Genomic DNA, 26,252 nt, shown 5'->3' with positions numbered 1-26,252 from the left:
GATGGTCTACCTAAGAGAAACGCTCGTTTTAGGCTAGGGCTACAGTCGTGTGGCCAATAGTCATTCGCAAATATATGTCTGCCGCAATGGAAACCCCCAGTTGCATAGGCTGGCTACACACTGGCCCAATGTTCCTTGGCGAATATTCGCTTCCAGAACACTATGTTGTGACTCTTGACATTTCAACCAGAGTGGTTAGATGGATTTGGAATATCAGGAAGCAGGCTCCTTTGACTTTTAAGGCAGGATAATCCTTCAACCAGCCTTCAAATTTTGACGATCTTTGCCAATGGTCGGCCACATTCCTTGGAACGTATTGAGATACGCTGAACACGTGTAGCTCTGGCTTTAGTAAAAGTTAGGACAACCTTGAACTTCTATTACGAATAATATCCTCTTGGAAGACTTCAGACTAATTTTCGATTGCGTCAAGTAGAATAATGTTAATTACTGCCGCTTCAAAGTCGATGCCAGTTGATCTGGACGTTAATCCTCGTTCCAATTCGTCCCACGATTATTCGATGGGGTCGAGATTAGTTCTGAACGACTGAAACAACGTTTCACACCACAGCAGGGTTGGATAAATCTATTGTCCGACGCGTAAAATTTTCAACCGGGCACACGTTTTCTCAACCAAATGCCTCACGCTAGCATAACAAACATTGATTTGGGCACTTAGTTTCAAGTTGGGCATGTAAATTTTTGGAGGTTTGTCTAGCCCGCACAGCACACCGGCCTTCATAAGACATTACAACCGCTTGTGACGCGTTGCATTATCACCCACAGAGTACAGGAATCATGGGCAGAGATACGGGGGTGCGTGGGGGCATTGCGCCCCCCCCAGCATCAAAGGTAGAGTCGACTGATCTAATATATATGTGAATTGACATCGTGCCCCCCCGCCCCCAGACTTCCAAGTCTATTCCACCTATGACAGGGATTGACGTACCCCGAGCACCATGGCAACTAGAAAATTGTTATTGGCGCCAAAAACAATTTTATATTTGATTGCCAAAATCAGCGATTAAAAATAATTATGAAATCAAAAAATTTTGTATCTACCAACACGAAAACAGGTCAAGTCTCGAGAAAAAAAAAATACCGATAAATGATATTTCTACTGCCGCCACCTGGAAGCCATTACCTGAAGTTAAAGAGATGCTGCAATATGTCTACTCAGCAAGTCACGCTGCTGTGCAGTGTTTTAAGGGGAAAAAAAAGAAAGAGTATCATCTCTGTGGTATATTAGTCAGTGCGTTTGCCCAGTGTGCAAAAAGTCCTGGGCTTGATTCCTGGTGGAGAGAAATACAATATTTCTTCCAAGTTCACCTCGGCATAGTATCCAGATAGCCAACCGATTCCATTTTTTAGCACGATTTTTCTCGAACAACTATGCTTGGCTCCTAAAAAATCCGGCACCTAAACTTTGGATTTTTTTAAGCCACGACGGAGTAGCAATGACGCCATTGCCTGAACGTCTTTTAGAAATAGATAACGCACATGGTGTACGGACAAGTATTAGCATTTAGTGTAATTTAGACCTGCTCAATGGCTGCTTAAAGCAAAACCCTAAATAGCAATTCATTAACATGAGACTCAGAAAAATAACGAAAAAAATAACAAACATGAATTCATTCGGCAAACATGAAATTTTTATTCATGAGAAATCGTTCGGGTAGGTTAAGGGAAGGGGGGTGAAAAACTTTCATTGACGTCATAATGTTTGAATGTAGGGGGATAAATATTTAAGAACATTTTTTGGCAATATTATGGGGAAGAGGAACCATACACGCTGATCAATGTACACAAAATACAGAACTCGTTTCCCCATGTAATTCAAATGAACTCAATTTACACTTGAGGGAAAAACACAGCTATTGGAGAGGGGAGAACACTAAAATTCCCGTTATGAACACAAAGCTTATTACAGAAAAACAAAGCGTAAATTTGTGCAAAATATGTTACAAAAAACTCCATTATTTATTTATTTTTTTTAAAAAAAAGTGTTACCGACATAAGTATTCGTCTATAATCACTGAAAAAAAACAGAAAAACCTACACGTAAAAATGTTCGATTATTTTCCCATTGCACAGTAAGTAGTCAGTGGAGAGAAAAATACCTTCACACTTTCTTCTTCTAAACACATCTTCGAATTCCGAAAAATAAAATGTACAGTGGACAAAAAAAATGAAAAAAAATTATTATCTAGATACAATCCGCTATATTTATATATATAATATGTATAATATATAAAGAAATTTCTCGGTTTTCCTTCATCATCATTGTATCATACACAGTTTTAAAAAGAAAAATTGTGCACTAGAAAATAATAGAGTAGTTGTTGTTGTAAATAGTTAACTAGGGCGCGATTTTCAACTAGGACTTCGTGAGGAAGGCAGCAATGGAGAGTGCTCCTAGGCCGCTGATGCCCAAGCACAGCATGTTCCGGACTGAGGGCCACCTTCCATTTGTACCTTCTTCCGCTGCTCCGGGGTTACCTTCGTTATATAAGACCAGACCTTCCTGTAAAAGAGAAAGAAAAATCATAAGTATAATTCGCATCGATTATATAAAACGGTGAAATGAATACAGAAAAATTGCAGAGAAACCCTACATCACACATATTCAAGATTCTAGTTGGAGCAGTGGTTATTTCTTCTCGATCACCCGTGGTGGTCTAAGTGCCGGGATTACACTATAAATGTTTGATAAAAGATCTTTTACAAAACTTGAATAAAAAAACAACCTATCTGTTACATTCGCTCGAATATAACCAATAAGCTTATTAGTCGACTAAACTACTACTTTACTTTTTGAAGAAACTTTCTTTGCATTTCGTTTCTGCAAATTTCAGGCTACCCCATACGAAGGAATAAATTCAGAAGTTTTCAACTAAAAATATATATATATTTTTTTCGTACATCTCAAAACGAGATGTACGAATAAAACAAAAAAAAATTACGCAATCAAAAGAAACGCAAAGGCGCATTGCTCTCGATAGAGGGGCGGCAAACAACACAAAAAGGGGGGAGAAGAGAAGTTTTCCACGAAAAAATAACCATCATCAAAATTTTTTAACAAGAAAAGAATGGCTATTCCCAAGATATCGGAGGGAGAAACGCACAGATAAAAAGAGGTACGATAGGGTAAGCGCATAACCCTGAGGAAAGCGAGGAGAAAGCACAAATAAGGATGCAAAAAAAAGCAAAAAAAAAAAGGTAAGGTGCCTCTGTGTGAATGAATGAATGAGAGGAATTTTTCAGGGTTGCACATAACAAGAAAAAACCGAGCTTGGTACCTGGGGGTCTTCAAGAAATCCCAGCCAAGGCGACGAGAATACAGCGATACCTCGGCTTACGAATTTTTTCGGCAACGGCGAATATTTTTTTTCGCGATTTTTCTGCCGCGGCTAACGAATACAGATTCGGTTAACGAATATTTTCGTTGATATGGATGCACGCGCTGAACAGCTGAATTTCAGCGCCAAACATCACATCGGAATTACTGTCACCCGAGCCCGATTAACTCACGTCCAGGGCCGTCCTAGGAGTATCGTGGGCCCCCCGGGTAAATTGGTTTTTCTGAAGCCCCCAACCTGACTAAAAATGATTGCTTGCCAATTTACATGCTTAAAATCGAAAATTTTAACGAGATCTCATTAACAAAGAGTCCACTTGTAGTTGAGGTCAGGGGGCGTGACAAGATTGACCATTAGAGAGGCACTAGACATTTTTTCCAGAGATTTTCGAATTACTATATAACCTTAACAGAGCATTTTAAATTAGTGGAAACTCATTAAGATAGCCAAAAAGTGCTTTCTATAGATATGTTAATTCTTTGACAAAAATATCCAAACATTTTTAATTTTTGATCGCCTTGGGAGGAAAGGGGCACAGCTACCTGCGTACGCCTCTGCTTGAGATCCCTGGGTGGGGCCATGCAATAAGACAGCACACATGCTATCAGTGCAAGCACTGAAAGCATCAAACTGAAGTGTTGCTCGGTCTTGCACAGAGCATCAAATTGAACAGCCTGGACATTCTAGGAGCTTATCTTTTCTATCTGCATGTGTCAAACACAAAACTGAGTTGACCAAAACACGGATGGACACATGCGAACTCATCTAGTTTTGAAGCTGTTCATTTTAGCCTTAGGTCAATTTACGTCTTTGCATAGCGCTCCTTGGTGTTTTAAAAAACTTATCTTCAAACTTTGGGCCATATCTGGAACGAATTGAACGATTTTCCATAGAAACCCCGAGATAAATCACGTTCCGGCTAACGAACGTGATTCCGGAACGAATTATCTTCGTTAGCCGAGGTATCACTGTACCAAAGCGTTTCGAAAATCATGGGCACATTTTCCGTTCGTCGCCAAAATCTCTCACCGAGAATAAAAACTCGCACGGTTCGCTTCGCAATATTTAAATCGCCCCATTTAAAAATTTAATCAAGTCATTCAAAATTCGCACCACGAGACCTCCGACGGGAAACACGTACCAACCTCTTTTATTCTCATTCTTCTCGAGAGCAGGAAATGCGCATCCGCATGGATGCCACGCAGAGGATAACGTTATATAAATAAATGCTACAAATATCAAAAGGACTTGGAAGATGTTAACGTATGCCTTATCGTTCATTTCTGCAGAAGACATTACAATGTTCTTTCGAGCAAAGAAAACGTTCTAACGGGAGTATCTTCGCTGGAATTTAAATTCATTGGAAAGAAAAATTAGACAGTGGTATCCGCAAGAGCATTAGCCTGAAGAAAAAACACGTAAGAGCTGGGCAGTAGAAATCTAGCCTTAAAGGCCTCGCTGAAATTCGTAAATGCCATGAATTAGATCAGATTTTTCATAATTTGTCTTTAAAAAAGAACTTAGAAAATAGTTTTACGGCCAAACATTTTCCCTTAAAAAAAATATGCATTCCTAACCCCTGATTAACGGCCATCTGCGGGCGAATGTTTTTTGGCTGGTTTTACTGTACTTGTCACAGTACATATACTATCCTGATCTGTAGCTGAGCCCCCACCCCAAAAGGGCTACAGCCCAAGGGCCCGGAACTATTCTTGTCAGTTTTTTTTTGCAATATGGATTTCCATTATAGAAGGGGCATACGAAAAACTTGACCTGGCCCACCGAAGATCCAAGCGTATGGACCCTGCTGCCAAAAAGCGGATATAGGCTCCTTGAATTGGGGCAAATCTCAACTTTGCCCTGCCACCTATGTCAATAATGCATTTTTTTTTTTCGCTAAACGGGGCTCCCTTTTCCCCGCCTATGCCTGCAGAATGGTGTGGGATGGGGGGATATCAACCACTCTGAGAAACACTGAAATAGACGAAATGAACTGAAAATGCGTTTCGCACAAGAGGAAATTGACCGGAAACGTCTCGATATCTGAGAGAGTTCGTGTTGCAGTTCTTTCTAGAGCGAGAGATAACTCAGCCAATGTTGCAAACACGGCCCAGTATAAACGGCAGCCAGCCTACACAACCGGCTTTTTCTCAGAAAGGAATTTCTTTTTTCATTCTCTGTTCTCTCTCTCCCACGGGCGGCGAGAGCGTGTGAACCCGACCTTGATGTTGAACTGCCTCATCACAGCAACAGTTGGTTGTGTATAGAATGAAAAAAAATAAAACCATTATATTATAAAAAAAACCAAAAAAAATGTTTTCCAATGGAATCCATGACAGCCTTTTTTCCTTTAAGTTGCAAATTTAGTGTTACCACGGGGAATATTCTGGATTTTATAACGCCGCAAGATTTCATTTGGATTCACTGGATTTTTTTTTAAACGGGAAAAATTTGGGTATGCACCACTCAAAGCCGCAACTGGAAACGAAATTTACTTTTACCGGGGACCAATATCCATTTCGCCGCTCCCCCCATCCCGTTTATTCATTCTTTCATTCTTTTGGTTATTCACTGACTTGGATCCTCTCTTTAAATCACTTTTAGTCACTCTGCTTACACTTTCGGTCATTCCTATAACACTCAAGTCACATTTTTGGTCACTCAATGATCTGGTCCCTCTATCTGCATCTCACTGTTTATCACTCACATGCTCGCAGACTGTTTTGGTTACTCTTTCAGTCATTCATCGACGTGGTCCCCCGCTCTCTAGGTCAATCTTTAGGTTACTCACATGCTTGCACACTGTTTTGATCACTCATCTGCTTGCACACGTTCTTGGTCATTAATTGACGAAGTTCCTTGCTCTTTAGTCAGAGGAAGATATAGTTTTACCGCCTGTTACCTACAAAAATTTTGTTGCATTTCCCCCCCCCCCATCCTTACTTGAGATACTTGAGTGAGTTACTAACGCGACGCACACTTTGAGAAATACTGGCAATCTTGAAATTAACAGATGCGAAAATAAAACATGAGAAAGGAAGTAAGAGCGAAGACATGCGGGAGACCGGAAACAACCCGCTGGAAGCGTGGAAACCAACATCCAAGTCACTCGCAACCAAAAATAGTCACCGTGAAAGCAGAAAATAAAAACCACAGCGGAAAAACGCAAAACATCGCGTCCACGTAGTAATATCAACACGATTTCAGAATGAGCTCGCGCCATTTGTGAATGGAGGGGGGAAAAAACATTTTCACTTTGAATCTTATTTTTAGTGAACAAGTCCAAAAAAGTCTGAAGCCTTAATTTACAGTCCGCCTTCTGAAGCCTCTCACTAAGTATTGATTGAAACCGAACATTTACGAAATCGATCGATAGAGGATAAGTTCACGCTCCATGGGCAAAAATCAAGCAACAAATCGGGTGTTGTGAAACTTCTCATAGACCAAATTTGCTGGTAAAAGTCGCCCCCCCCCCCAGACTATTATCAAATATTTGCACGTGTTTCCGACTTCTGCAAAATTTAAAAATTTCCCTGACTTTCCAGGTCACTAGGAAACCTCATGTGCAATATCTACAAAATTGACTTGAAAATGAGACTGGAAGCCAAAATAAAGGGCTTTTTCTTTCTTTCAAACCGAGTACAACTCAGGTCTATCGCCATCTATGGGCGATTTACTACCTAGTGAGTTGTACCGGAAGTGTAACTGTATGTACCCACCAGTCGGAATGCGTATGCAGTGTTGCGTTTGATTTTCCAGTGCTGCCATCTATATTTCACAAGCGAAGTGTGATGTTATGATTGAATTACATTTGTAGGTCTGTTGCTTTCTGTGGCAAGACTTTTTGAACGGGAGATCGGCTCGTCTTGAAGTTAGGAACCACAGAAAACCAATAAAGGGCTGAAAATTATACGAGATTCAGAGTTCTGTGAAAGGTCCGGAGAACGGACGAAAAATTTGGATGGGAGAACCCGATTTCGGATGTTGGCGATTTTACGGTTTTGCAGATACTCGAATTCTTACTGCATGTAAAGAAAATAAAGGGATGCCCCATAAATTCTTGGTTTAAAAATTTATAAAAGTTGAGGGGATTGGTTTTTTTTTTTTTTTTAATGCTGTTTGCGAAAAGGTTATTTTCACGAATGGAGAAAAAAATTACTTCAAACTTTTGGCGATAGAGTGCACTGCACAAAAGCAAATCACTGGAAATATGCGGATAAGAGTAACAAAATGCAGACAGTACAAGAACAGCTCATTTCTGAATTTTCCTGTTACTAGCGCTTACATAAGGTTTATCATTGTAATGTTGATGTTGGTGGATAAAAATGCACTGTTGGTGAAGTTGCTTTACCTCAGCTCCGAATCGTTAAAACTTTACGAACGTTTCGGACACAGAAGAGATTAAAGGTTCGAGTCCAGAATTGTGTCATTTGCTTCCGTGCAGCCCACTATCGACAAAAATTTGAACTAAATTTTTTCTGCTCAAAACAAAAATCCCTCTTCGTGAGAAACTTTTGAAACCACATTCAAATACAGCGACAACTCGGTACAACGATACTCGATATAACGATAAATCCCTCCACAACGATATTTTTCAAAGCCTTGTTTGGAAATGCCTACAACTTGATGTTAAACTGCTGCGTGTCGATATAACGATAATTCTCTACGGCGATATTTCTTTCTTGGTTCACAGATCATCGTTATATCAAGATTTCACCGTATACCAATCTCAAACTTTTATGAATTTATGAGACACCCTGTAAAACAACCTATTCTTCACACCAAGATGGAGCTAAATTCAGATAGAATCAAAAAACTTCTAGTGACAGCAAAAGAAATTTCAAGAGCGTTCAACTCCTGCACCAAGCGATTTAATCAATGTACACGTTAGAAAGGGTTGAAGTCTAATTCACATTTTCCGCAATTCCTTTATAATTTTTATTTATTCACGGGACAGATTGAGATTCATCCACCAATAAACGAGCACAGATCGATGGCTTCCGAGAATCAAAACCAAACCAACAAGAGACCGAAATAGACGCTTTGCCGGCCAACCAAATCACAAGCATTTGCAGCAGTTCATTCATTCATGGGGACGCGAGGACGTAGAACTCAAACGAGGGAGGGAAGGGACGCGGTGTAATAATGAAGGTTCAACGGTGTGGGGAGTGTCGTGGAGTTGGGGACACGGTGAAAGGGGACACGCACAACAGAAAAGCAGCAATCTGCGCATGCGTGAAGCGACACTCCTTGCCATTGATATCTCTCTCGACTAGAAACTCCCCTAAATGTGTGTAAAAAAAAATAGAAGGGGGGACTGGCACATACCAGAACGACGAATTCGCAGAATTCACTGATATAGGGAGGAGGTATGTGTGGGAAAATTCTACTCGGGTGGCTGGAAAATATATACCGAGAGCTGGAATATTTTCTTTTCTCACTAGCTCTCATTACAAAATAAAAAAATTTATTCTTTCCTTCACTTGCATTTCAAGTACTACTACCAGAAAGAACCAATGACAATCTAGACGCCAGAAACGATTGCATTTGAAAGGAAAAAAAAGCATACAAATGCCGACGGTTCGTGGAAATTAAAACCGCCAAGTTGACAAAAAAAGCCACCGAATCGCGTAAATTTTCCTGGTTCCTTCAAGTTACAGTAAAAACCTGTCAAAGTTGGACGCATCCATTAAAAAATACATTCACGTACATACATTTGCAATCCTTATATTCACAGACCGTGCTTTGTTTGAAATACAGAATTTGAATTAACCCTTCAAGGGGATTGGCTTCCCCTTTTCCTACGGGAGAAATCTCCATTTAAGCAGCATTTAAAAATTCTCTATTCACTATAGACACTCAATTATTTCTTTTCTGAAATACTATGGATATTTTTATGCAAAATTTACCACGAGCATTTTTCTCGAATTTTAACTTCAACATCATGCAACATTTTCAAAAATCCCCCATAGTTTACCCGTTTTGTGTACATGCGCGCGCGCTATAAAATTTTCTTAATCGAAAATTTCTCGTGTTAAAGTATGTAACTCCATAATGTTGAGAGAGAGTTTCGAGGCATTCGAATGAGTGGTGTTCAAAAACAAATGTTCCTTATCTAACAAAAAACCATTTAAGTTGCAAGACAATATATATATATATATATATACATATGTGTACGCAGAATTTTCTCGAGGGGGGGGGGGGTATATATTTTTTCTCAGGGGGTTTACTTTTTTCCTCCTGCAAAATAGCACTATAATCTCGGCTTGGCCCTAAACCCCACCCCTTGCGTACGCCATTGTGTGTGTGTGTGTGTGTGTAACAAAGACGTAAAAAATTTCATAGTATCTAAAAATTGAAAAATTCGAAAGTGTTCTTTGGGAAACTTGCCAACCCTCTTAAGCGGCATTGACGAGATATCTCGCCTCCTGAAAAGCCTTGTATTTTTAGTATTGACAAGCCCAGATATTTTATGAAGCTGATTTCTCAATGTAACACTTTCGCCTACATAACACATAACTATAAAAACTTCATTAAAAAATACAGAGCATTTTGAAAGAGGTTCAATTGATTTCTGCTGTGCAGCTTAAAGAGTTAAGTTCTAGGACCAACCGAATAAGTCTTTAAGAGCTGCATAGTGTGTGTATCATTTTTGTTGTATGGTCTTTGGTATTTTTTGTTTCGTATTGTATCTGATTGTGTTTAATGTGGTTTTTGCAATTAAAAAAAAACTTTTCCACACATACATTACGTACATTCTTGTCATTGACTACCACCACTAAACCACATGCACCCTCGCCCATATTCCTCTATTCTATGGAATTTCCAACGAATGAGTACATGTGGGAATGTGCATGTGTGTTGTGAACTTAACGCGAAGTTTGTGTGTAATGCTTCCTTATAGTGCTTCCATCCGCTATCTATTTTTCGAACTATGAAGTGTACGTTGTGGGCCTGTTGCTTTCTGTGACGAAACTTTTTAATGGGGCTCGCATTCGCGCCTCGGAGATGAGAATCGCTGGAAACCAACTTCAGCCTACCACCCCCGTGGTCTTGCAAGTGGCTGCTACTACTACTTAACCGTGCATGCACCTCGTACACATTCCTCTAACGAATCGGTACATGCCAGAATGTGTGTTCTGAGAGTACGTGTGGTCCTAACGTATTTTTGTCGAGTTGGGCTTGTTTCGCGTTCATGCTTCCATCTGGCTTCCATTTTCTGAAGTAAATATGGAAATAGAGATGGGTGATGATTTTGTGCTCAGCTAAGATACATGAAAACAAGCTTTCTGGATATTATGCCGAGGTGAACAAGAAAAAATATTGTTTCTCTCCACCAGGAATCGAACCCAAGACCTCTTGCATACCAAGAAAGCGCACTTACCATTATACCAGACTATTTTTTCCCTTTAAAAAACACACACACACAATAGCGTGATTTTCGCTGAGTAGAGACAGGTATTGCAGCCTTTAACTTCCGCCAATGGACTGTTTTGAAGAAAAAATATTGTCTCCCTATGGTATAATAGTAAGTGCGCTTGCCCGGTATGCAAAGGTCCTAGGTTCGATAACCGGTGCCGAGAAACCCTTTTTTCCTGTTAACCTCGGCATAATATCCAGAGAAAGCCTATTGATTTCATGTAAAGATGGAAATGCTTAAAATCGCATGTTATGTCAGTACCGTGTTGTAGGTCTGCCTGCTCTCTGCGGAGAAACTTTTTCAAATGGGAGACCGGGACTCGCATTCACGCCTCAAAGCTGGAAAACCGCATAAAAACACTTCAGAGAACCACCACTGTGCCTTCAACAGGGTTCAAACCTGGATTTTCAGGACAAGAGTCCAGCATGATGACCACACTACCGCATAGCGGCGCCACTGGCTGAAAAACAATGAATTAGAGAAACCATGAAGAAAAGAGCTCAATGCTTGGTACTTCGCACTAACTAGTTAAAGGCTTCATTAAAACCTGTCTTAGTTACAGTTACAAAGGTGTCAAAAGATATGGAGCAGTGTTTCCCAAAATTGGCAATATCACCCCTGTAGGGCGATGGAGTGGTCCAAGGGACAATAGAAGCTTTGGATTTAGTGCAAGATCCTATAGATTGACTTGGGGGGCGATGAAACAAAGTTTGGGAAACTATGATATAGAGCAGGCATCTTCGACCCCTTTGCTCGCGAGCACCACGGTACTCCAGTGTGAGATATGTCGTTAAAGCCGATGAGGGTTAAAAAAAAAGGGAACATACGTAACGAAAAACTGACCCGATTAGGAGGTGGCTCTTCAGAGAGGTTTCACTGTTATCAACATAACACAGAAACATAATATCTAAAGAAACACAACAGAGGTACGAAAAGTCGTATAATTTAGCCACGAAAGATCCGTGATAACTTGGCTTAGATCATGCCCGAATGGAGTACCTGACTTGTAGGGGAACCCGTACTTGAAACACATCAATAACTTGCAGGATCTAGAAAAAGTCATGTTGGCAAAATAAATACCAAGAACGAAATAAATTAAATGCCAAGAATGAAAAGGGGGGGGGGAAGCCTAGTAAAGAAGTCCAAATTCACATTAGAGGACGTGAAAAAACCCAAGTGGAGCTGAAACGAACCTTCCTATTTCGATACGATATTCACAATCAAAAACAAATTTCTCACATCTAAGACACGAAAATTTCAAAATACTATAGTAGACAATGGTTGATGGAAAATTCAACGAAAAAAACACTTTTTTGTGACAATTTTCCACTATGTGCGATTTCAAATACTTTTATTAAATTTTTACAAAAAAAATTATTTGCAAAAAGTAGATCAAACCTCTTATTTGAAAAAAAAATTCACAGGTCAAAATTAAGTTTATGCCAAATAAGCTTCTCAAAACGATCTAATATTGTCAGATTTACGTTAATTTTAAGTAAAAGAATGTCAAATCAATATGATTGTTAGTTTAGTATCATACGTTTTCAAAGTAGTGTTACATGGCTGAAAAAAAAATTTGAGACGCTGTTATCGTGTGCTGCTTGCTAGTTAACAAAGACTCCAGCCAATTTTACACATAATCCCTCAATAAGCCTATTCTTCGGTCACGTATAAGCAACAAAAGCAACGAAACCAACTAACAGCGATCAAGTACGAACCGAAATCTCTTTTGGATGATCCATTGCAAATATTGTAATATACGGCCCAACTGGAGAAATTCAGACACCCCCCCCCCCCCACATGATTTTTCTCACTTGAACCAGGGCATATGTACAGAAAAGAGAAAAACTTCACACCACACCACCACCTTCAAACATGAACTTGAAACCGTTCCACGTGCAGAACGTGAATAAGAAAAAAATGTGGTTGGGAGGCCGACAATCGCCTTCAACTCCTGTGGTCAAAAAAATTTCAGTCAAACCAAAAAAAAATACGAAGGCAAGCCTCAGCGCAACGCCATTGGTCGAAAGGCTTCCAAAGGAATGCAGCTACCCGGATTTTCGGCTTATAATAAAAAAGCAGCGCTAAAAAGAAGGGCCTGTAGTACAGGGCTTTTTGATAGACACTAGTAGTGCCGGCTGCCGAAGAAGAAAGGTACGTATAATATAAGGTGAGTAAAGGACCAGCCACCAGAGAAGGGAGAACAGCAAAAAAAAAAAAAACCGAATTGCATAAGAGGAAACGAGCAGGTTTTCTCATTCCAACTTCCACTTCTTTTTTCTAAGCCATTACAACAGGTAGTCAGTCAGCTGACAAAAATCTCAACTATGGCAATTGCATTTATCTTTAGCTTCAGGGAAGGTCGATAGATTGTGCTGGCGATAATGACTTCTCTTTCTCTCTCATCGGCGAGTTTATACATTCTCCGCCAGCTAATTAAGAATGCAAAACACATCTCGATACAGTTCCCACAACTAGTGTCTATAGAGGAGGAAAAAAAACGCTTACTCAACTAACGTCTGGTGGGATTCGGGCAACGACTAATGATTAGGAAAGCATTCATTATGGACGGAACTGAAAACTTTGAAATTAACGAACATCACATGTGTCCCACCGCAAAAAAGTGATGCGGGATATTACCCAAAGTTCAAACTGGTCGAATTATTTCCTCGAAAATTACGCATGCAATCACTTAGGAGGTTCAAGATTCAGAGGTACTCAACCTGGCTTGCAGTCCTGGGACATTGAAAGGAGGGGGAACGAATTTTCCATCGGTATCAAGCGGAAGGGCAACTATGACAGGTGGTCACAGAGTTGTGACAAAAATTCTGATGAAGAAATGAAAGTGAAATATGGTGGGGGAGGAGTGCTACTCCTTTCATAATCCAGAGGAATTGCACATAAAACAGGGCCATCCATCTTGATGAGCTCTTTTGAACATGATCTGTGAGCATCATGAGCACTACTTCACCACACTCGCTACACTACAATTTACTGCCATTAACAAGTATGGTTTGAAATAAAGGCACCATCTATCGATGGTCACCTCAAGCACGCTAGGGAAAATATCTTTTATCTATATACTTCCTCCAGTTTGAACCTGGGGACATTCACGGTGCTATACGAGCATCTTACCACCATGCCACTCGGGCGATACCATGAGGAGTACTGGTAATAGGATTGAGAGCAAGTATGTAAATATGCAACTGTAAACTTCCAGCTAAATAAGAGGGCCTCCCGAACAACACCCTGCCCGGGGATCTATGATAATGAGACGTCCCGCATAGACCCAGGGACAAGAGAAAAGCTGAATGTTGATCCAAAGACTTCCTTATTTATGAAATATTTGTTAACTATAAATTTACTGAAAAGAAATCGATTCAATAGGTAGAGAGGATCTAGTTCCTGGATGAGAAGCGGGCCACGAAGTGAGAATGTGGTCCACAAAAGACCGGGGCAAAAAAAAAATGTTGATAAAACTGCTGTAATTTACCCCCGTGAGTACTTGTACATTCAGGGTGTTGCGGAGGAAACGTCAAGAATTTGCATAAAATCCAGACACGAACATTTCAACCTTCCTCACAACTGAATATTTCCACTTCCTTCTATTTACTCCATGGATGAAAACCCCGTTTTACAAGTGAATACTGACACCAATCCACGCACAAGAAACTGAAGTAAAACTGAAAAAAAGACAAGCATATCATATACCGTACTTATTTTCCTGATCACAAATTCAACTCTGATCCATGACGAAATAAAACCGAATGAATCAAGAAAAAGCAAAACGTCATTTTTTTAAATGCGCTATATATTTCTATTCTCACTATTATACACACACACCCCTCAAAAGAAATTTCCCATCATGTTTGGGGGGGAGGGGGGAGAATAGAAACAATCTTCAACAGGTCTAAGAGAAGAGGTCACCAAGAACACACCATTGGGAGGAACCTTTCAAAAAACCACTTCACTCTCCTCTACCCAGACTGGAATTCCACTTGCTTCAGAGGGTTGCTATAAAAATACAGTATGTGAATATAACTATCGCGAAGTTTTCAAGTTTCGCCAATTTCTTACATCAACCAAGAAATTTTCTAAATTCACCGCAACGGTTCCATTCAATGCCGGGGCGTCGGAAGTGTTTTAGACCAGCTCGTCTTGAGCTTCATGAAGATAATTTTGATTTCTGAATTGATGGTGGTGGGTACGAGCACCCACAGCAATCCCGGCTCCTACGCCACTGTTCCCTGTGATCATATAATCCCTGCGAAAAATAACATGAAAAACAGACACGCCTCCACGCTAATAGTCCTGAGGAATTTCTGACGTATAGGAGCAGCATGTGAAAAATAGGTAAAATTGAGTAAATCGAGAAATCTTATTGTGATCAGTCATAACAGCATCAAGGGCCCTCATGCAATGCGACGTCTCGTTTCACCGCCCCCTCCCCAACTCTATCTCGCTGGAAGAAGAGAGGCCAGAGAACGAACCCTATCCGTCTGAAAATAGCCTTCCAATTATCACATAGACTCGCTAATCTGGCACAGGGTGTGCCGGATTGTAGAAATCGCCGGATTACTGGAAGTCAACTGAAAAGCCTTATTTAAATATAAACTTCTACCCACATAATACAGTGACAAGTTTTCCTCTTCCACACACGCGCTCGAAGAAAACCCGCCTAAAAAACGCCGGATTACTGGATGGGTCGGATTATCGAGAATCTACTGTACTAACGACATCATAACATTAGTCTGAGTCAAAGCGCACGTAGGTATTGCTGGAAACGAAAAAAGCAGATCAACTTGCCAAGGAGGCGACAACATTAAAAAATTTGGTTGTTCTACCTTGGACGAGTAGTCATGCCCGCAATATCTTGAAAGACAGAATGCTTATCTTTTTGGCAAGCGTCAAGATAAAACGTCGAGTGGCTTTGCGCAAGTGTGTATGCAGAGTCCGGCGCCCGAGGCACCAGACCCGCCTGCTCCCCCCCCCCCCAATTGCGGCCCTGTGTATATGGCCACGAACAAAAACGATCCTTTTAACTGAGCATGGTCCGACATAATTGCAGCGCTTTGAACAATCATCTCACAATGCTTGTAAGTGTGGTGCTACGGGCTCGCTATGGCATTGTCTGCCAATGTCCACATACATGCGTTTCATTTTGGTCAGATGTAACAAAGCCAGATGACGGCATGGAAAATACTAAAAAGTCCAATGAACTTCTGGCTCATTCAAAATTTTGATTCAATTTTTAGACTGTTACCTATACTTGCTGCACGACAAAGAGGGTGGACTACGGAAGAAGCAGGATGAATTTCAGCCTTCCAGATCAGTAAAGCTGATACCAGGGGGAGTCTACAACTTGCGGCCACGTGGAGTACTGGAAATTCACGAAACTGATATGGCGCTGAATGGCGAACTTTATTGGAGAAACAATAAGCACTTAACATGTAAACGTGGTGAATCGATGCCACCCATAATCAAACTAGCCAGCCTATGTAGCTTCGGGAATGATGAAATTCTATTTGCCTAGGAGAATTGAGATGTAGGATACTTATGGAACAGAAATATGCGCCTAGAATGAGCTAAACCACCTGGGTGTCCGAACATTGGCTGACTTGGACCAGGACTCCATGTGACAAACATGATTTGTCGTGTGTACGGCCTGCACGACTTCAACTTGTGACATCCAGCGAACGCGAACTGACCACCACCAACGGAACTTCAAGTTATCCATCTGCCTATTTCTGCTTCAAAAAATGCTTAATTAAAGCAGTGAAATTTCTTCGATGTACTTTGCGGGCCCATAATTAATTTTAAAACATCTTAAAGTGGCAAAACATTGTAAAGACATATACACGTCTAAAACGCATAGTTAGGAAACCACGACAACCAAAGGAAATATTTCGAAAGTGACTGTTGGGGCCCCAAGAACTATTATTGCCCGACGGTTTTTTGCCCATTTCGGGAATTCGCCCTGCTCTGACGAACTTTCAAAGTAGTCTACGGTTCAATCCCGGTCCTGTTTGGTATATATATGCAAAATTTGGCGACGATCGGTCAAAAACTGTAGGTATGTATAAAGAACAGACAGACACGTATTTCACATTAATGACAAACATACTCATTTAATAAAATTCCGGATACACCCATCTTTCGGGAACGCTTCGATATCTCCTTGAGATGGGAAGCGGGGTGTGTTCGGTCCATTTACTATCGAAAATCAAATTTCATTATCACGGGGCCGTACACCCCCATGCACAGTAGACCAATGCGTTAAGATTCTGCTATTGAGTACACACACATACGATATTTTAGAAAAGCACTACTAGGGCCACATTAACGCATGGGCTCATCCAACCACTGCCCGAAGCTGTGTTTGTACTTGAATAGTCCGTGACGACCTTGCATAGTCATTAACATCAATTACAAGAGGCTTGATGACTCTAGTGCATTGCTCCGTCCGGAGACCCACCACGCTGTTAAAATAGTCCTACTACGCTATCCCAATTGGTTACGCAGTTTCTCGACAAAATTTCTGAACACTATGAAAAAGTAAAACCATCCGATCGAAATTCTTACGAAATATATAGCGGGAAAAAAAAATCTAATGTTTCCACCGGATACAGCACGAACGACTCGCCAAACCCAAAGAAATAAATTCACTACACACACAAATATATGCGGTTCGGTCTTCATGAGAAAAAATCTAGCTTGTGTGTGTGTGTGTGTGTGTGTGTGTGTGTGTGTGAAGGGCCTGGATTGCCCTCTAGGGGTCACAAGAGAGACAAGCAGAGGAGATGATGCTGTGGAATGGGAGCAAAAGCAAAGGGAGGGGATTCCCCCTCCTCAATAACACACACCATCTCCCCATCTTCCTATATAAGAAATTTCTATCCAAGAATTGCTTCCCTTCCCCGAGACACACACAAGCCCGTCCCATCTCTCTTCTTCCTCAAGATACGTTTCGGCTCGAATCAAAGAGACATTCCTGAACAAGCCTCCCAAAGAAAGAGCCTCAAACACTTTTCTGTGAAGATTGGGCGGTGGCATTTGCTGTAACACAATATTTCTTCTCTCCTCTTTTTCTTAATACGCATAGTTGGATACACGTATTTTTTATTTAGTTTTTTTTTTTACATCATTATTATTTACTGCATCCTAGTCATTTTTCACAGCCTCGTTTCCATTTGACAAATCATAAACCGAAGTGGAAGTGAGGCTCGTTTACGGGGCCTGAGCGTGATATTGGCCTAACTTGCAGAGAGAACCTTATTCATGAAGAAAAAATATCTTTATGGCAAAATATTTTGGGCGATTTCATTTATTATGTACTAGATGAGCAAGTTTTTGGAAACTTACTGCATAAGATATACAGTTAGCCTCGCTTAAACGCATGTCAACGGTTCCAGCACATAACATCCGATTGAACGGAGTATTCGATTTTGAGGGGGGAAAATTCAATTGCTGTTTAATACCATATGTATATTTTGTATATTGAAAACTGATAAACAATATTAATAAGGCTTCTAGAATAATCAGACATCAAAATAAAATGAAAATAACATTGAATTACAACGATCACAATACTTAAGATTTTTACTTTGCATTGAGAAATTGAGCACCCTCTATGGGCTCAGAGAACAAAAATAAAACTTCACTGACAACTTCGAGGCCAATAGTCTCAGGTTTTTTCCAAGTCTTTCACTGGGCAATATATTTGTCTTTTAGAAGGTACCTTTCATTCAAGTCACTTTCATAGCTATTGATTTGTTACTCAATGACGTCTACAGGTTGAAACTAATTTAATTAAATTAATTCCACATGTTTTGTCCAACAAACTTTAAATCACCCACGGTTCCCTGCAACTGGTCAACATTTATCTGCGGTTCCACAGAATAGTCCAACAGAGAACCGCTTTCAAGCACCAAATCGCAACACATCGATATCACCAGGTCGCCACGATGCTCGCCTTGAGAATGACTGCCACATCCCGTTTTCATCACAGTATTGTTCATAATAGTATTGAAAACTTTTGTCTCATCACTCATCTCTTGAGAAGGGGAAAAAAATCATTCCCTCGTCGTCTTCGTTGAACCAAACCATAATATCCCATGTTGTATTTTAAGATTCTATCACCCATCCCAATTCGTCCATCAAAGGGGGCGATATCGCCCACTTTGTGAAACACTGGTCTGAAAGCTCATAATAGAATATCTCTAAAAATTTAGGATTTCTCGAGCCTTCCCAGATTGGCGTAAATCACGGTTTGGTAACAGCATTACGACACCTGACTATACCAGGAATCTACAGCCTTTATGGAGCCACAAAGCACCATGTATGCCCGTCACAGAAGGAAGGCAATTCATATGACAGATTCGACATCAGCTCATACTCGAATCCGCATAATAACCCCTTGACTGAAATTCGAATAGGGGTGCTAGAGTGGGATTTTAATCAATAACTTAAGAGTTAGATAAGTATCGAGTAGTTTTTAGGTGCTCATTGATTTGACGCTCGTGCAACAGCTTTGCTTTCAACCGGAATATCTGATTATAACATTTGGGATTTCCCTCCGTTGAATAGTACTTCTGAATAGACCTACAGTCAAGTATCTATTATTTGCAAACTTCCTCGTTTAAAATCCCCTTCAACTCCTTCAGTGGTGGGTTTTGTTCAATATGTAAATGTTCAGGAGCTCCCTTATGAAAGGGTTAAAATAAAATCAGTCTGCAACAGCTTTGCCCTAAAATAAAATATTGAAAAAAATGCGCATCCATATATTCGTAAAAAACAAGGCACATTCGGTGATCAAAGGCTTTCACCAGCTACTCGCCGACGAGATAAGATTAAAACGGATATTATCGTTAGCAAAACGAGCTGTCAAGATAAGAGATAAGTTATGAAACGAAAAAAAAAAACGAGATTAGATTTATAGTGCACTGAGGAGGACGACGTTTACAAATAAAGGTGTGCGACAATGGTACACATAAAAAAAAACACAACAAATGAACATTTCAAAGCCTGGTGGAAAGAAAAGTCTGGACTGGCGTCTGGAAGTCTGCATTTCTTATGACGTAAAACAGCTGATAAAATACTGTAGTACGTATCACACAAAAAAAGCCCGATTTCATACGCCGAACACAATTCTCAAGATATCGTTTCAACCTGTAGACGTCATTGAGTAACAAATCAATAGCTATGACAGTGACTTGATGAAAGGTACCTTCTAAAAGACAATGAAAATTTTTATACAGCTTTTACTTAAAAAAACCACCTAACCATTTCATGTAAGCTTACTAAATCGAAGTCTGAAAACAATTTTTTTTTTTGAAATTCACACCAACGTTTTACCAACATATAAGATGGGGTCAATAAATCCCTTAAGAAAATAGAAAAAACTGTCCAAAATGTCCCTATAGGGGCATTTTTGAGTTTTTTCTGATTGATGCCTGAAAAATTTGGCGACACCTAAATTTTTCCGGACTTTTCACGCCTTGACAAATTTCGGATGTGTACCAAATACGAATAAATTTGAATCCTGGCCGAATTCCAAAACTGTCTTTGAGTCTCATTAGACAATTTACCGACATGGTACGAATTAAGACATGGTAACCGAAAAATTACACGCTCCATAATAAAACCGCAGAACCAGGGCTATTTCAACCCATGGTCACATCCGTCATGGCCACATATCCATGAGGAGCCTATATGATAAGATCTGGTACTATGATTTTCAAGTGAAAGAACGTGAATATGTTTACATTGGATGAACGCAGGTGTCGAGGAGATATGATCGAAGTGTTCAAAATTTTCAATGGGATGGATAGGATGGACCATGAACTTTTAGTACACCGCCAATCGACTGCTTTTACAAGGGGACACCAGTATCGATTGGTGAGGGACAATGCAAGGTTATGGTGTCGCAGGGAATTTTTCTCCAATAGGGTTGTTAATAAATGGAATAGCTTACCCCCGGAGGTAGTAAATTGTAACACAATTGACACGTTTAAAAAGAAATACGATAAACATGTTGGGGTAAATCGAGAAGCTATCCATTCTTAGATAAGACAACCATAAGTATTCTTTATGGGCATTGTATAATATTTTATCATGTGTATATATTGTTTGTAATTTGTGTTAATTGCATTTTTAATTGGGTTGCTGTATTTTTGAAACATATGACAACCATATTTTTATGGGCATCTTTTTATCAGCCACCTCGTTGGGCATTTTGCCTGTTGTGGCGTTGTATTTGTATTTGTAAATATGCCGGCTGTTAATTCCAGACAAGTACGGGGTCCCATACTTTGTCCGAGTGCTCGTGATGCTGAGACCGCCCTGCACTGCACTGAATCCCCACAAAAAGAAAAGAGACATCGAATTCACTAAACACATAGTTCACTGAATTCTAAAAGATGCGACCAGGGAGCGATCTTATGAAATTTTCGTGCACAACAAATTTACCCGAAAAATCAATTGGTAGAAAAGACCTCGCTCTTGCACGAGAAGTAGGGGGCCCTGGATTAGACGGGGACAAAGACAAAAAAAAGGGCCAAGAAGCACTGGTCTAGCACTAATTTTTCCAACGCGGCCGAGTTGGGAAAATAGTTTGTCAGTTCAAATGAATATTCAGCAAGTGTCTTTCGAATTCCAGAAAATGTTGAAATGTGCAAATTTTTACAATTGTATCAGGGTGAAGAAAATTTTTTTTAGAGCATAAACTTCCCTTATAGTTCATCCTCAAGCGAATAGTCCTCAAGCATGAAGTTCATCCTCAAGCGAAATTGGCGTAAAAAATCTCGTTGCCCAACTATTAAAAACTACGAGCATATTTCTGATATATGAAGAGGGAGGAAGAAACAAACTCTAGAGCACAGACGGACTTCCCCCTCGAAATAGCACGGCAGGCGCCAACAACGCCTTCACAAAGTACAGGGCGAGCCTCATAACACAATACGGATCAGATGGTTGCTGGGTTAGAGAGACAAAAAAATATGAGGCCCACACAGAGAGAGCAAAAACCCACTTATATCACAACCAACACTAGGGTGGAGCTGAGAGACTCGACTGCTGCAGCAAGCATTATATAGAATAAGTCACAAATCCACCGGCTCCATGCTATCTCCGGATGAGTTCAAAGGATATCAAACCAGACCGCACAGATTAATTGCGAGCGGCGAGGATATACAGTCAAACGGCGACCCAGGCAGAACAGAAATGAAAGACAAGCCATTATGGGATGGTGGAAACAAAAATATGAAAGATAGGATAATACATCTTGTGTTAGCAAGGGAAAAACTATATATATAATCTATATCTTTTATACAATCAACAATGTGTAACGGAACTATCTATCCACCCAGATTTCTAGACTATCTCGTTTGCCATTGGTAAAATATACAGTAATATTAAACAGATTTTGTGATGTAACGAGCATGATTTCTGGAGATGAGATAGTTGATGTACCAAAAAAAAATCTGATGAACTTCAACCTTACCAATGTGCTACGAAATGCAATCATTGGAATTTCCAGTCCCCATTCAAGTGAACTTCCTTGTTGTAGACCAGGGGTCCCGAAAGCTTACATGAAAAAACGATAAACACATAGTTTTTGCATAGCTGTACACCGAATGCTATGTAAAACGGGGGGCCCCGTGGCTTCATCTTATTGGCACAAACGGTGCGTGGAACACTAAAGGTTCAGAACCCCTGTTCTAGACCAACGGTGCCCAACCTTTCATACTTAGACGCGAATTCAGGATGATGTGTCAGAGATGGAGCATTTATTGTTATTTATTGACATTAATGGTGACTAGTCTCGTCAGGCATATTTCCACATCTTTTCGGGCTCTTGGGGGGGGGGGGCGACTCTTCTATAGATCAGCGTTTGTTCAGATTTCAAGTTATAAAAAGTATGTAACTACGCAAAAAAAGATAAAGTGAAGAAAATCAAAAGCGCTAGGAATATACAGCACTAGCTGCAATGTACTAGGGCAGCGGTTCTCCACCGGTGCTCCGCGGCCGCACTCTAGAAAAATAAAAAAAAATCCAGTAAATTTGAAAATGAACATTTTTTAAATGATAAAAATAAATCAGTAACTTTGACGAATAAATAAAAATATGCCTACGGGGCTCTACCGTACAAATTTTATTTTTACCAAAAAGGGCTCCGCAAGTCAAAAAAGGTTAAGAACTAAACAGAGTACTTAAGTACTAAACAGAGGATACTAATTACGGATGATTTTCTGTGTAACCTGAACAGCCGATCAGGTATCCTCGAGGGCAAGCGTATCTCAAGTTGGAAATCACTAGTCTTCTAATCCAGATTCGAATAATTTAAATAACCAAAAACTTCACCTTCGATTCTTATAAGAATAGACCAGAAATAATTCGCTAAAAATTAGAGTAATTAATGCTGCAATGATTGAATAACTAAGAATAACCTCAACCGTAGCAGATACGAGTATTCTGCTACGAAGAGGAAAATAGTACTAGTAGAGATGAACTGCCCTATAAGTTCTTTCAAAGACGGTCTGCGATTTCTTCTCGAGAAGGGTTCGGGTTTCTGGGGCATGTCAATGCGCCATACGCGGGCCAGGTCATTGCGCTCCAAGACCCTTTCTTCTCTTGAAAACACGAGCCAACGAACCGCACAAAGGCACGGGAAGTTGTCCCGTCCTCAAAATTCATTCATTCACGCATTGGGCAGCAGCTTATTTTTCCTCGTAAACAGGGGATAGCATTCGAAAAATCTGAGACATGATTTAAGCCTCGCCCTTCTACAGGGAAAAATTTTATTGCTTTGGGTAAGCTTAATAAACATGAATGTATTATTTTTTTTAAGTAGATAGCACATGAGTGACGAGTTTCGATCGAGATATGACAATACGGCTGTTATTTCTATAAGTGATAATCATGATCCCAAATTAAAATTCTACTTTTCAGCAATCCTTTTTCCCTTTTGTTACCTTCCTTATCGGCCTACACGTGTCGATATACTCGTATCTGATAGAACTCGATTACGCATCCACATAAGCAATTTTCCCCCAAAGCCTTTCAGCACTAAAATAGCCGATTTCATCAGTTTCAAGAGCTTCCTGTATATCCACCTTCCTTTACACACAAGCAACGATTTTCAACTTTGATCTCAAAAACACTGACAGATTCAACAGCAGCAACAATTTCAGAAATATTTTTGCTACGATTTTTATTGAAGAAAACGAACGTAATATTGAAAATACCGACAGCTACAGTCGAACTAGCGATTTGGTATCGCCTGTCCGAAAGCAATAGATGGTTACTAGCTTAGTCAGGCATATAACTGTAACATAGAAATTCCATTCAACAGTGGACTCGGAACTGTCAATTCACAAGGGCAGAGAGAGAGGAAAATCCACGAAAATCTCGTTCCGCCTCGACCGCTAACGCCATTAGAATGAATTAGAATATCCAAGGGCAAGTAATTTTCGAGTCCCATTGCAATTCCCGGTATACATACACATACAACTACCGCCCAAGTTGAGATAGTTCCTAGTCCCTTCTCATTCAACGCCACGATCGAATTAACGGAGCATCGCGCAACGACATCTGACGTGTAAAGGAACATCGGAATGTGCTTTAGACCTCGGTCGATATCTTGCAACCACTGCTAAATCTGCCAACACGTAAAGTGACAAAACACCACCCATTGAAAGATAGAAGTTTTGTGCAATATCGAAAAGATAACACTCAAGTTGGGAAAGGTAGAAATCACCTATTTGAGGTATAACTCAAATTGAACAGGCATTTGGTGAGTGGTGGTTTGAATGTTACAATGCTCACCGTACGATTCCCTACACACACACACTATGTCATTTCCACGCAACAACAGTTTCTCACCATTGAAAGACAGATGACCATCATTAACGGATGGAGAATGGATCTTCGACAAGAATGGGAAAGAAAGCCTTACCCTCTCTCTACATGCGTACTGCAGCTAATGAATTGGGAAACAAAAGTCGTTTAATAGGACAAAGCAGCCAACCTCCTCCTACCCCACTCGATACCATACCTTCAACTGTATCTTACATATTGTCATATCAGTAACTGCCATCAAGACTCCAGGGTATATGCCATGAAAGGGATTGGTGCGACCGTTCACAACCGAGTGAGACTCATAGCATACTACTACTCGTCGATTCGAAAGTAAATGCGATACGGTTCGTTGGGTCCGGCATGGTCGTCGACTAGTTATCAACATCAGCACCATCCAGGAAACTGCACTTTATAATATACGCTGTATTGCGTGACTACGTAGTTGTAAGAGAGTTTTCAATCCCCTCCATTATTACAAGACAATGGCGGGGTCCAAACAGCCCATTGTGGGTCTATTTGTGTGAATAGACTTCTAGTGAACGAAGTTTTGGAAGAGGGAAAAACTACAATGGAGGTGGATTGACGACATTCCTCTTGGTTGTCCGGCCATGAATGAATGAGTAAAACCGCGAGGCCATCCACGTATCACCAAAAAATAACCCTTTGACAAACGAATCATATATTCGCGGGAGGTAGATGGCATTGCATTTCAGCAGAGACCATAGATACAAGGTATGGAATATGCAAATAGTTCCGCAAACTAGAAATTCACGATAAGACTCACAAACTAGGGACCGTTTTGGACATTGGTAGAGGCTAGATGTTCCAGTCGATGCGAGACCACTGTGTTTATTCCATTTTGAGCAACTGAAAATTAGTTTAAAATTTCTGTTCGCCTGGCCATGCGACGAAGACCAGGTCAAGATATTGAAAGGTTAACATGGCAAGTTACAAAGGAATTAGTCAGGTCACAGTGCACACCAACAATTGTTCAGCAACATAAGCAAACCAGCAGTGGGTAGCACTGTATGGGTTGTTTTCCGGTTCTACTGCCATGACTGGCGATAGTTTGATGTTATAAACACACCATTCCTACACTGTAGTAGTACCATGAAACTGGCGATTTCTTTACCAGGATGAAAATGTACCATATAAATAATATACAGTGATACGAAGACTTTGGTATGAAAAGATTGTTGTGAACCTTTTCGTAGCAGTCTTGATCTCAAGCCCGATCGAGCAGTTATGGGAACTAGAACTAGGAATCAAGAACAATCGCATCGTCTTTGCAGGAGCTAAACTCGGACGTGTTGGTCTGGACCGTAATCTGATTCAGTGAAACCTTTCAATGAGACCAGCCCTTTTATCCCCCAAATAGAGATAAGGTATCCTCTATTCAGAAAACAAGAACTGAACTCAGAGGTAAATGAGTTCTTATTCAAAGGGCTACGGATCAGGACCCAAAGCTCTTACCTAGAGGTATTTGAGGTATTTGTTATACGGAGGTTTGACTGTAAATCCCACTGCAGCTTGATTGGTTTGAAATTAAGGTGTATATATATATATATATATATATATATATATATATATATATATATATATATATATATATATAT

The 26,252-nt window shown here is 40.3% G+C and overlaps 1 protein-coding gene across 1 annotated transcript in view; it reads right to left on the bottom strand.

The window, feature by feature from the left end:
• Positions 1-1,630: 1,630 nt before the first annotated feature.
• LOC149088838 (bcl-2-like protein 2) overlaps positions 1,631-26,252 on the bottom strand; it is a 32,949-nt gene continuing 8,327 nt past the window's right edge. The window contains exon 2 of the mRNA XM_089250365.1: positions 1,631-2,524. Within this exon, the coding sequence (XP_089106491.1) occupies positions 2,378-2,524 (147 nt within the window). The 3' untranslated portion in view covers positions 1,631-2,377. The remainder of the gene's footprint in view (positions 2,525-26,252) is intronic.

Source organism: Pholcus phalangioides, unplaced genomic scaffold (assembly GCF_987345545.1).
Source record: "Pholcus phalangioides strain wild (caught in Gottingen) unplaced genomic scaffold, Ppha-v1.0 ptg000003l_1, whole genome shotgun sequence".
Lineage (NCBI taxonomy): Eukaryota > Metazoa > Arthropoda > Arachnida > Araneae > Pholcidae > Pholcus > Pholcus phalangioides.
This window is presented reverse-complemented; position numbering and strand designations above follow the sequence as displayed.